This window comes from Struthio camelus, chromosome 1, assembly GCF_040807025.1.
Source record: "Struthio camelus isolate bStrCam1 chromosome 1, bStrCam1.hap1, whole genome shotgun sequence".
In the NCBI taxonomy this organism is placed as follows: domain Eukaryota; kingdom Metazoa; phylum Chordata; class Aves; order Struthioniformes; family Struthionidae; genus Struthio; species Struthio camelus.
Window position 1 is genome coordinate 38,612,750 of NC_090942.1, and position 13,013 is coordinate 38,625,762.

General features: G+C 38.4%; 1 protein-coding gene across 9 annotated transcripts in view; it reads left to right on the forward strand.

Annotated features, from left to right (window-relative positions):
• The window catches only part of TBK1 (TANK binding kinase 1), a 30,674-nt gene extending 20,466 nt beyond the window's left edge, over positions 1 to 10,208 (forward strand). For all 9 annotated transcript variants that reach the window (XM_068934530.1, XM_068934560.1, XM_068934593.1 and 6 more), the window contains exons 13-21: positions 1,095 to 1,173; positions 1,868 to 1,989; positions 2,116 to 2,192; positions 2,526 to 2,565; positions 4,947 to 5,048; positions 5,136 to 5,232; positions 6,251 to 6,357; positions 6,766 to 6,837; positions 7,619 to 10,208. In XM_068934530.1, coding sequence (XP_068790631.1) covers positions 1,095 to 1,173; positions 1,868 to 1,989; positions 2,116 to 2,192; positions 2,526 to 2,565; positions 4,947 to 5,048; positions 5,136 to 5,232; positions 6,251 to 6,357; positions 6,766 to 6,837; positions 7,619 to 7,670 — 748 coding nt within the window. In that variant the 3' untranslated portion in view covers positions 7,671 to 10,208. The remainder of the gene's footprint in view (positions 1 to 1,094; positions 1,174 to 1,867; positions 1,990 to 2,115; positions 2,193 to 2,525; positions 2,566 to 4,946; positions 5,049 to 5,135; positions 5,233 to 6,250; positions 6,358 to 6,765; positions 6,838 to 7,618) is intronic.
• Positions 10,209 to 13,013: the final 2,805 nt, after the last annotated feature.

Genomic DNA, 13,013 nt, shown 5'->3' on the forward strand with positions numbered 1-13,013 from the left:
TGGGACTTCAGCCTGGAGAAGACTGAGGGGGGATGTTATCAATGTGTATAAATATCTGAAGGGAGGGTATAAAGAGGATGGGAGCAGACTCTTCTCCGTGGTGCTCAGTGACAGGACAAGAGGCCACGGGCACAAACTGAAACACAGGAGGCTCTGGCTGAACATAAAAGAAAAGCTTTTTTACTGAGGGTGACTGAGCACTGGAAGTGGTTGCCCAGAGAGGTTGTGGAGCCTCCATCCTTAGAGATATTCAAAAGCCATCTGGACTGCAGGCACTGCACGCTGGACACAATCCTGGGCAGCGTGCTCTAGGTGACCCTGCTTGCGCAGGGGGTTGGACTAGATGACCCTTAAAGGTCCCTTCCAACGTCAGCTGTTCTGTAATTCAGAGCAGCAGTTTGAAGAAAAACTGTTGGCTTGCGGACTGGAGTAGGACTCGTGAATAGAAATTTGCTTCTTATGTGCTTGCATGTGTTGTTTCAGCCTTTTATGTAGAGGCAGAATTTTCAGTTTATTTACTTTCAGAAGACTTTCCTGAAGTTAGTAAAGGACGCGTGTCCTCTGGAAAAGCTATGCCTTCTCTAGGGTGTGCTTTACAGCATGAGAATTCAGAGCTTTTATGTGAAAAGGTAAACAGTATTCAGCTTGAGCAAAGAATGTATCTTTTTGAAAATAGCTGAGCTGTTTTGATGGTGTTTTTAGAAGAAAAAAAAAAAACTACCTGAGACTCAGCATTAAAAATCTCCTCAGTAATCTGTTTAGCACTTGAATTATGCTCATATGGAAAGTATCAGTATGAACAGGTAGTGCTAGTAGTCCAGCCTGTAAGGTTTTGGTAACTCAACCTTTCCAATAAGTTTCCAAAGCAAAACACCTCAGAAGAAGAAAAAAATCAAAGACTTTTTAAAACTAAAATATTTCCTTTGTTATTTCTGGCCTCTGAGGTTGTTTGTCTTTCATGGTTGATGGCTAAATATTATATTTCATATAAAGGAAGTGGTAGTTACTGTTAATCTTTAGATTCAAATAAAATGTTGAGTATATTCACAGCTCTCATTTATTTTCTTATTATTATGCTTTTTTTTTGTGGTCAGATACGAGAATTTAATGCAGATCAATCTGGAAACCTCAGAAGTGGATGAAATTTCAGAGATACATGCGAAACTGTTGCGTGTAAGTGTCTTACAAAACTAGTGTCGTTCCCAAAAAGGTGTTTCTAGAGGAAAAATCCAAATACACAGTCACACAGATAATAAGTATATCTTTTAGTTTGAGGCTTTTTTTCCCTTTCCTGAAAGAACACTGTACCTACCTCATTGGCTTTCTGAAGTGATACATGTACACGCACCTCAGAGTGGTCTGCTCTAAAATTTGTATCACGTTTTCAGACAAGTAAGGAAAAATTGAAAATGAGAAAAAGTATAAAGTTCTCCATTCTAGAAAACAAAAGGTGCTTCATGCACTTCTGTTTTGGAGGTTATTTGAATTGAGGGAGAAAGAAATATAAGAGTTGTTATGAGTTACATGAATAGTAATCATATGAATTTTTAATAAACTGAAAGAACAAGTGTAGAAGCAAGTACAGGATATATGAAAGGCAGAAACTTATTGTTGAGAACTCTGAAAGAAAACAAATATTAACTAGTGGGATGCCAGCTTCAAAGAAGATTCTTTCTTTAATAATACCATGTTTTATCTGCTTTTAGAGAAGCTTAGGCAGACTTTCTGTATGTGACTGGGCATGTTCCTTTACGAATATCGGTTACACAAATGAGTTTATAGTACTAAGGTACTTGGTCTGTTTTAAGCCTGAAGTAATTTTTCCCTTTAGCCAGTGGTAAAATTTAATTTTGTTGCTCTTATGTAGCTCTCCAGCTCTCAGGGCACAATAGAAACTAGTCTTCAAGATATCAAAAACAAACTTTCTCCTGGTGGTTTACTGGCTGATACCTGGGCAAATCAGGAAGGCATGCATCCAAAAGACAGAAAGTAAGAAACTGTTTCATTGTTTTAATATATATTGAATTCTGCACTGAGTTGCAGTTCATAAAACTCATTAATATGTACTTGAGTTTATATATAAAGTATATCATTTTCTTCCTGTTGTCATTCTAGTCCAGAGAGGCTGCAGGCACTGCTGTGTTCCATCACAGATATTTATTATCAGTTCAAAAAAGACAAAGCAGAACGTAGTAAGTAACTTACTTGATTTACTTTTAACATGAATTATAATGTAAAGGACAGGTCAGTCTTTGATCTACTAAGCTATTTATGGCAGCAGTGGGGAAAACAGCAAAAGTGAATGTGTCTGTAGTGCTGTCTCAGTTGAGTACTGTCTTAAAGCCTGGATGAATAAAACACTAGTTAGTCTCAGAAATGTGAATAGCAACACTGGAAGAAAGTAAATTGCTGCCCCTTACCTGCGTTAGGAGGAGGAAACCATATAGAAAATGGGTAACTTTATTGGAGTTTTATATAAATACAGTTAACAAACTGTAATATTTGGTTGTCTGCTTTAATCCTAGGGCTTCCTTATAATGAAGAACAAATTCACAAGTTTGACAAGTAAGTGTTTTTGAAGTTACTTTTAGGAAACATCCTTGTTGCTTTCAGGTCCTTCCAAGTGCTATTGGCAACAACCTCTTCTGTCAGTGATTGTTAATTGTAAATAGTAAGCTCTTTAGGACGTGGACTTATTTTTAATTTCCTGCAAACATTGTAAATACTTGGAGCGCCAACAAATTATAATGAGGTGCTTTTTGGCAGTGGAGTTCCTCTGCTGATACACCTTTTAAATGTAGCTGTTAATACCTGTTCCTTATCTGGACGTAACTGTACTTTAGGAAATACAAATTGTTACTATTTTAGGGGGGTTTTTTTGCCTTAGGGAGAGAAAAACTCTCAATAGCAGTGAAGTGACTTTGTAACTAAGGCAGAGATAATTTTCTTCCGATGAATAAAGTAGGGGTTAGTTGAATTACGTTATAGAGTTCCTTAATCCAGGAAATACAGTATGTAAAATAAAAATTTGAATGCGGTTCTCACCCCTGTGAAGAATTTGCTGCTCCTGAGAAGTGCCTATATTAAGTGTCGGTCTGTAACCCGGGTGTCTGCGCTCCCATTAAGGCCCTTCTGATTCTACTGACTAGCTGTTGAGCTGTTCTGCTCATCCTGCAGTAGATGTCTCAGGCTCAATTCAGTTCCTCATAGGCAGATGCCCAGTGTCCCAAGATATTAAGCGTGCTTATGGGACTGACAGGTACAACATAAAACAAATGGGAGACTTGCACCTTTGCTGGATGGACAGCTGGAAGCAGGGCAGAATGTCCTTGTGCATCTCAAATGGTGCTAGATGCCTGTTTTTAGGTACCTGAGTCGTTCTCCTTGTGCCTGCTCAATGGAATAGCTCTCTAGACTCTGCTTGCTGCTATAGGAACTTAGACACCCTTTGTGTCATTTTCTAAAAATGCTTGCTGTTGCTACCACTAGTAGCTTCATTGATAATTACTGATAGAAGGCTAAGGTGCAGAAGTCAGTGGTAATCTCACAACCATGTCATCTGATTTCCCCTAGAGAAAGCTAAATGGGGTAACTGTCAAGTAGAGGAGACTTCCCCTTAAGATAAAGGACAGGGGCAAGAAACCTAACTAATTTTAAGTCAAATGTTGATAAATTGAAAGTGAGTTGGACACACGATTGCCTGCAATAGCAAGGAACTGAACTTAATGACGTAAGAGAGAATTTCCAACCTTAACGTTCTTAAGGATATGATTGGAAAACTGGCCAACATAGGGACACAATGTGTAGCTCATTTTAAAGCTGCACTCCCTCAGGCAAACTGGGCTTTTACGGCTTTTTTTTTTTACCACTCATAATGCGTCCTTGCGTTAGTATGTGAAAAACTTTAAACAAATAGGCTTCGTTTCCATGCTTTTGAATAGTGATGTATTTTCTGCCTCAAGCGTCTCCTCAGGATTGTTTAGGCACCTTTGAGATCCTAATTGCATCCAATTTTACTTGATTGACCCAAGAGAGAAACTGCAGTGGTTTGTGTGAAGTACCTGCTGTTCTGCAGTGCTGTAGCTTGAGCTCTGCTGATCTAAGAAATGAAATCTAAGAACTTTGTTCCGTTAGCCAGAGTGACTGGTCTTTGTAATATTAACTACTAGATAGACAAGGGAGCAGCACTTGGATCAGATATTTCCTGGTTGAATGACAGGTATGCATGCCTGATGACAAACTAGCCACACTCTAGCGAGCATTTGATTAACCAGTAGCTATCACACAAGACTTAGTGAAATACCAGAAGCAGTTGTTAAACTGCAGTGTCAGAACACTTTAAATGCCATAGTTTCACTTCTTAGCGCAATGCATAGCGTGGCAGGGCAGTTACGGTGGAACTACCGTCTGCAGTGCTAACCAATGTTGGGTTTTGTTTCGTTTTCCTGTCCTTATCTCTAGCTGCTTGCTTTTTTTCTCTTGTCATAAACTTAAGCTGACACACAAAACCAGTATTTTTGTTGCATGTATATTACTCAGCACAAAAAATTTACTTGCATGTAATGAAGGTTGCAAGTGTCTGCACAGGACAAATGAAAAATGGTAAGAGTTTCTGTCCTTTCTGTTTAGAATTTCTTTTCTTTAAATATACTTGCACGTGGGAACGTTGCCTGGGAGAAGACGTTTGACCAATTGTTCATATGCAAGTAATTGAAACTAAATGCTACAGATAAAACATTTTCTCCTTGCCGGGGACTATTTTTGAAACATAACCTGTCAGTTCATGCAGTGAGCTGAGTTCTCATGCATTAGAACAACATGAGTGAAAGTTGGCTGAAGGGGTTTTAAGTGCATGTATCTGTTCTTCGAGTTTCAGAAAGTGAATTAGAGGAATGGGCTGCTGAAAGCAGAATAACAACATTGTTCCTGTTGTTCCTGTGTTGCAGGCAGAAGCTGTATTTGCATGCTACAAAAGCTGTAGCTCTGTTCAAAGATGAATGCGTCAGCAAGTATGATACGTTTCTGGACAAGGCTGAGGACTGGACAAGGTAAGATATTTATTTAGTATTTGGTAGTGTTGCCTGCACCACTTCTTTAAAAGGAAGTTTTTAAAATAAAACTTTATTTTTTTCTAGGAAAATGCTTCATATAAGGAAACAGTTACTCGCTCTCAGCAACCAGTGTTTTGATATTGAAGAAGAGGTATCCAAATACCAGGATTATATAAATGAGGTAGATTGCTTCTAAATTATGCCAAGTGCTTGAGAAACTAAAAAGCTCTATTCCATGTTGTTTAGTATCAGTATTGTTGTTTATTGTGAAACTTAATTGCACTAATGCAGTTGCATTGAAATATAGGAGTGCATGGATATAGTATTTGCAGTATGGTCTGCAGTAGCTTCACTGCTAGTGGAAGAGTAGCATAGAAGTCAGCCTGATTTTGAATCTGACTTTTTTTCTTTTCGTAGGCCTAGCGGTGCCTAAAAAAATCTGTGCGAGTGGATTTGGATTCATTGAGAAACGTTCTGTGGAATTCCTATCATAATAGTATCTGAGCACCTAGAGGATTATTTTAATACCCCTATGAAGCATAAAAACATTACTAACATTTGGACATTAATTCTGCAGGATGCAAGCTATTAGAGTTACCTCAAATTTGAGAGAATGAGAAGAGCTGTTCTTTCCTGTGGAACCTAGTTAGTGAGACATGTGAGCATCAAACTTAATACAGTGTCCTCACATCACCAAAAAACATAATTCTCAGGGTGCAAAAGGCCATTTTCTTGCAATAAAATTATTGTTCTTCATTAAGAAAATATAAATGAAGGAAAAACAGCTGATAGATGTAGAAGCTATTGATGTAGAAGATGTAGATGTATTGATGTAGAACAACGGTGGAAAACAGTGTTTTACTTGTTTGTGTTTTGGTAGCGCTACAGATGGCCAGTTATTGATTAGGCTTCCGCTGCCTTAGGAGATCAACAAACATAACAGACAGATAATCCCTCCTTCAGAGAGTTTATTATCAAAATATAAGGCAGTTAAGAAGATGGAACAAATCAGTGAACTATAAGTCACGTCAATACAAAACTTGCCATTATGAGCTGAATTTGCAGACTATCAGATGGCTCGCCACTGTAATGATTTTATGAGGCATTGTGGCAATGGAGAATTTAATATTTTAAGGTGAACACCAAGATACATGTGACAACTTACCTTGTAATTTATATTTGCTTTTTATTTACTGTAGTTACAAGATGCTCTGCCACAAAAAATGTTTACAGCTTCTAGTGGGATGAAACATGCAATGAATCCAGTTTATCCAAGCTCAAACACATTAGTGGAAATGACTCTTGGGTAAGAATTTCTTAATTGGCTTCATGTAATATTCTATATTGGCTTCATGTAATATTCTATATTGGCTTCATGTAATATTCTATATCTATTATACAGGTGAATTAAAATTTTTTATGTTTGACTTAAGCTTTGCACTTATAAAGCAGTTAAGTGACTGCTCTATTAAGAGCAAGAGCTTTATATTTATTGCAGAAAAAAATTTATATTGTGAAGTGGTACAGATTTGGAAATTAGTAGGGTACAACACTAATATCTCATCCATCGCTTTTACTGAATAACCAACCTGGTATCTTTCCCTTCTCTTGCATGCAATAACAAGCTGCTGAAAGCTTTGTGGTGGTGAATGGTAGTAGTAGATAACTGTTCTCATAAAATCTGTAACCTTCCTTTTGCTTCTTGTTACTACAGTATGAAGAAACTAAAAGAAGAAATGGAAGGGGTTGTTAAAGAGCTGGCTGAGAACAATCACATTTTGGAGAGGCAAGCAATCATTCTCTCCTTTTTTGGCTGATATTAGGAACAGTCTAAATTTGGAACATTTTGTAGATCCGGAAGGCAAATTAAGGAACAATTGTATAATGTATTTGATGTCAGTAAACGTGTTTTTGAACTGCTGATCTGAGATATAACAAGCTTTCTTCAAAACCTTGAAACATTACCATAAAATCACTCTGACACCACAGTCATGTCATTCTTCCTTAAGGTAACTTCGGTTTAGCTGGTGGAAATAACTGTTGTACAGAGAGGTTAATTCTGAATTTAAACCCAGTATTTTTGCAGCAATTTACTGGGGCCTTTTAACGCTTCACTTTTAGATATCATTTTTAACAACTGTGGAATTATACCAGTCTGAATGAATGCAGTCTGCAGCGTACTTCTGTAAAGCAAAGAGACACAGGCCGATGTATTTCTCACAATACTGGGAGACTGTTTTCATTATCACATAGAGAATGATTTTGCTTTTTTCTGTGCAAATACTGAAATACTTTTGGTTCTAAGGAAGCCATTGCAAATGGAAGCTGTCAGCATTGGGTCAGTTTTCTAATGATGATGATAAAAAATAATCTACTAAAAGTTTTGTGGTAAAGTGTTGGTACAGCTGAGCTTAGCTTCAAGCTGAACTCCCCCCCCTCCATCTTATACTTAGAGCATCGTGTCCTTCCTTGTATCTTCTTTTCATGTAAAATAATTAGATAAAAGTGTGTGTGTTGGGATGTGAATCTATTTAATCAGCTAAGAATATACTATTTTTCCATTTTAGATTCGGTGCTTTGACTATGGATGGTGGCCTGCGGAACGTGGACTGTATCTAGCTATCAGAGGACGTGAAGAGGACTTGTAAATTTTTCAAAGGGGAAAAAATACTGTTGGAGCATTTAAAGACAGATAATAAATCTGTACCCAGTTTTTTCTCTGCAATTGTAGTATTAAAAATGTAAATATGTATAATATGTAAATATAAAAGAAATATATATATATATATATATCTTTTTTGTCAATGTTAGCTGATAATTACTTCTGGCAGGGAACTTACATATTGAAGGATCTCTGGCAAAATCCTAAAGACAAAAGTATTGTTGACGAACTGACGCTTGTTTGAATATTGCCCCTTTTTCAGAATTCAGTAAATTCTTTACTACAAGAGAATTGCAACTTTCAGAACTCTGCAAATTATGAATCGTCTGTAAAGGTGTTTTGGGTTTCCTTTAATCACCACTATTGTTTTGGCCTCTGGTTGAGTGACAGTGATCATCATTTACCGAACATAAAGACTGTCTTAAATCAGATCTCTTTAAACAAACACAAATAGGAACTAAAAGCACAGATAAGACAAAGAGTGGAAATGCATTTCTTTTTCCTTCATGTCCAAACTGTTGGTTCACTTCTACTTGGGAAATAAATTCACAGCTTTTTTTTTTTTTTTAAAGTCCTTGTCCATATTTGGTGCCATGTTGTCTGTAATTATTTGACTGGTCTTGATATGGAGCTTTGTCCCCCAGGTTGTCCTATCAAATGTAAAAATTCCTTTTGTGGGGTATGCAGTTTTCAGAATTTCCCTGAAATTGTGTTGTTCACCACAAGAGAAGGGGGATCTTAGAATACAGTAGCCTTTTCAGAATCCTGTTTGCAGGCTTTAAAAATTAAAAAAAGGTTAAAAATCTGTGTTATGGGAATTTTTTTAGTAGTCAGTAAACTGGATAGAATCATGTTTGAATGGTAATTTAATATTAGAAAATTCTAATCTAGATCTTTTCTACATCCTGAAAAGAGATCACATGCACTGCTGACTTATGACTGAGATACTGAACTTGGGGGGTAGAATTTAGTAACCCTATGTATGTTTATTTTCCACTATAAATAGGTATTACTTTTAGTACTACATGATTAGGTTGTAGAGATGGAGAATGAAACAGTCTGCTCCAAAGTATATGAAAGGAGAGGAAACAAGAAAAGGAAAGCAAAAAACATAAACGGCTCAAAACGTCCCACGCTTTGTGTGAATGCCACAAGAGCATTTATCTTTGTTTAAGGTGTTGAGCATATTCATATTGCGGGACTCATTTAGTATTCTCATTCTTTCTGTGTGGAAACCAGGCCACAGATGGTCAATGGTATCCAAGTAGCCCTTTAAATTGCTATACTGCATCTACAGGAAGAGCTGTTTCCAGGATATTTTCATAATTAACAGTGAGACTTCTAGGTAAAACTTAAGGAGTGGTGGTAACCTTTGATAGCATCAGAGAGTTTTGTGATTTTTAGTCCCTGCTTATTCGTTCTGCCCAAAATACAAAACTTACCCAATGTATTTAAAATATATTTAAATAGAAACTTATGAAATTTGTACTTGGTTCTTTCATTGTTAAAAGATGAGGATACTCACTGACTTGAAATCCCTGACACCTGCATTCCAGTGTTCTTGATGAGAATGACATATTAAAAGGAAATTCAGACACCCATGTGATGAGCTTCATACTTTGCAAGCTTTTTTGAAAAAAAGGTAGCTATGCAAAACTAGTGCAACAGTTCTGTTGCATGTTTTTCTTTGGTTAGCCATGGCATTCTTTAATTATTTGTTTCAAAGTACCTGAATCATGTCTAACTGGAATGTTTTAATGCCTGGTTGTACATTCATTTATTCATGTCCATAGTCTCACTGAGTGTCAGCAAAAGAGATATATAGCTGTTCAAAAAATTGGGCTCTTAAATTGTACATAAATGTTGTGTTTTTTCAACATTACTTCTGTAAAAAAAACATTTATTATTTCAAAGGTTCTTAATTTTGAAAGAAACTGAGTGTTAGTTGGCATATATAATTCCTTTATACTGAAGCAGTCTGAAAAGGAAAGTTTGTTGTAGTAGCAATATATGGATATGTTGGCATTCTTTTATATGTTTGAAAATGTTTTATATTACTTTACATTATGTTCATTTTAAACATTGCTGGTTTTAGTGTTGTCAAATACATCAGTAATCTTAACCTTGTTAAAATTACTTTTTCTAAAGTAGTTTTAACTAAGCACTGGTTAAGGAACTTGAAGTAACCAGTTTGTAATCTACTGGTTACCTTCTTATGAAACAAATATATTATTCACGTTGAAGTGCAGCGCGTTGTACTGTGCAACTGTTTGGTTCAAACTGAGTGTCCTGATACTGTCAGTCATTCCGCTGACTTGCCAGAAGAAGTAATAGAAAGTAATATATGGTCTTTCCTCCTGAAGCTGGTTTACTGTTTTGGGGGGTTTAGTTTAGTATATTAATTATCTGTTACTTGAACAAACCTGTCTTCATATGAATTGTGAAAATGCATGAGTGAATGACTTAATTGCATAAATACATCATCAACCACTTACTGTAGGGTGTGTACCTAGTTTTTTAAGTCTTTTCATAATTTCACTTTTTGTTAATTTCAGTGTTGCTTTATGATTTTTATTTCCCCCTAAATTCACATGAAATATAAAGTCTGAAATCAGAAGTAGCAAATTACTGTTTAGATTGCTTTAGTCGGTTGTCCAGAAGGTGTCCCATACAATAGAATCATTAACATAGACTATATGGTAGGGCCACTAATCCTTTCTAGTATTATTATTTTCCAACTACTGGGCTGAAATGCATGCTGATCAAAATTAGTTCTAACAGCGATAAAACTCCTAATCCCTACTTTGTATGAAACGTTCCACGAGTGGAGCTAAATCAGTGCTAATGTAGTTAAGATTACTGTAGATAGAAGTGGTAATCACAGAATAATTTTGGATACAGTGTTATGACAAGCATTACAGAGGCTGAACAGAAGGGTGGTTTGTTTTTTTTTTTTTTTTAATTTGAAGCCTGGAAAGGGGAGGATCTGGAACGTGGAGTTACATAGATTTATTTGGGTAAAATTAAGCACAGAATTACTACAAAGCAGTTGCATAGCTTGCTGTTAATGTTAAATCTTTATTTTCTAGGAATGGCACAATAATTGATTTGGTTAGCTAAATTGGGTTAGCTGAACCAATGATGGCTTCTAGCTAGGGACTTGGAAATCGGTGGGTTAGAATCACACCCTGGTCTGTGCAGGCTAAGGCAGAGAGAAAAGTAATGGGTAGGATCTGAAAGACTCACCTGAGGAGGACTGGAAAAATGGGAGTTGGCTTAAAAACGAGAACATCGGAAGAAGGGGAGAGCGGAAGTCTTCATTTATCTAAATGTTCTTGCGGAAGATCAGTGTTATGCATGTCTGTGGTGCTAGGACTACAGCTCCTGAGTGAGCTCCTGAGTTATGCATGTCTGTGGTGCTAGGACTACGGCTCCTGAGTGTAAATTGTAGTGCAAGAAACAAACAAACAAAAAAAACAGACTAGAAGTTTGGAAAAAAACTTTCTTACAGTAAATAGAGTGAAGTACCAGAACAGATTGCTATGGGAACTGAGCAGTATCTGTAACCAGAGATTTTTAGGAACAGGTTAACGGGCGGGAGCTCCTGTGGCCTACTTAGCCAGAGGCAAGGCTGTATAACCTTTCCACTTCTACTTTTAATTTTCTGTGCTCTAGACAGTAATTGTCGCATGCTTCTTTGATTATTTGTTCCACTCACCACAAATCCAGTAGGGGTAGTACCCCTCAGCCAATGAACAGGAGATGACCTGGAGGAGGATAGCTGATGCTGGTGGGACCTGTGCTCTTGGAGCTGCAACTCAGCCTTGTGACACCCGTACCAGCCCAGCGCATGGTCTTGGTGCTTGTAGATGTCCATACAGATGTGCTTTGGAGAACTTTGCTTCATACTGACAAGGAAGAGAGACAGCAACAGGTAGATCTGTTGGTGTGCTACAAACAGGGGCATGCTGTAGCTGTTCAAGGTTGTATTCATCTCCAGAAAACTTGCACAAGTGTTTAAGTATGTAACTAGCCAGGCTTTCACGGAGTTCCCATCAAGTTATGGGTTATGGCACTACTGTTCAGCCGTGGGAAACACTTCCTGGGCTATTTGCTTGGGGTAATTAAAGATCATTTTAATCAAAATCCACTGAAGATCCATCACCATCTCTTGTCAGTGCCCCATGTGCCAGCATGATGGGTGCTCCTGCTTCCTTGAATATATCTATGGTGTATAACGTGCTCTTTTTTTTTTTTTTTTAAAGCAATTCCGGAGCCGGTTATGAGCAGGCCTATCCGACTGTGGGGCAGCACTGTGCCAGGGGGAGCGCGGCTCGGCTTCTGAGAGGCGCTGAGCCGTGCGAGGCATTAGCTGGCTTGGCAGGCGCATTTGCTAACTCATGGCAGAGCCGCATAGCGCTGGCACAGCTGTCCCGCTGCTTCCCGGGTGATATCTGGGGGAGCTCGCTGCCAGTTGCAGGGTTAAGTGGGGTAGGAGCATACCTTACAGTCTGCAGAAAAAATGCCTTACAACGAAACTATCCTGGTTCCTGCAAGCTTATTTTATGCCATTTTAAGATCTCTGAAAGGCAGCATTAAAATAGGCATTTTTAATGCTTGGGATGTGTGACAACCACGTACTAGTAAGCTCAAGGGCAACGTTTTCTGAAGGTGCAGGTTTGCTAAATCTGAGTTGTATGCCTGGCTGTGTGATCGGCTGGCTGCTCCTGTGCTACCAAAAGAGAGATTTTGTTTGGCGGTGCAGAATATGGCTCTGCGGGGCTGAAATCCAGTCTGCTGGCAGCCCCTCCGCCTTCACCGCTTGCTTGCGTTTCTCCAGCGCGATGCCTCGCACGTCTTGCACAGCGTTTCTGGCATGACGAGGCGAGAGCTAATAGCTGTTATTTTCTCTGCAAGGTAAGGGACTTTCCTAAAACGCTTCCTGTGGAAACTTGGGGAGGGGTGGGGGGAACAAAGTAGCGATCTAGTCTACTATATTATCTCCCATAGTAAAAACCTACCTCCTGGATATCTTCTGTCGATGATACATAACGTTGCTGGTAAACGCGCTGAAAATTGGAGGTGAAAAGCGCGAGTTAAACCGTTCACCTGCTTTATGTTGCCGTGGAGCGCGGGGGTGGGGGGAGTAAAAACTTGGAGCATTTCAGAGCTTTGGGCCGCCTTTATTTCTTCCCCGAACGGTTTTACGTGAGGAGGGTTAGGTCCATCACGCGCCCAGGCACCGTTACAGGGCGGCAGGGCTGGCGGCAGCCGCCCCGAGTGACCGTTACGGGCGGGGC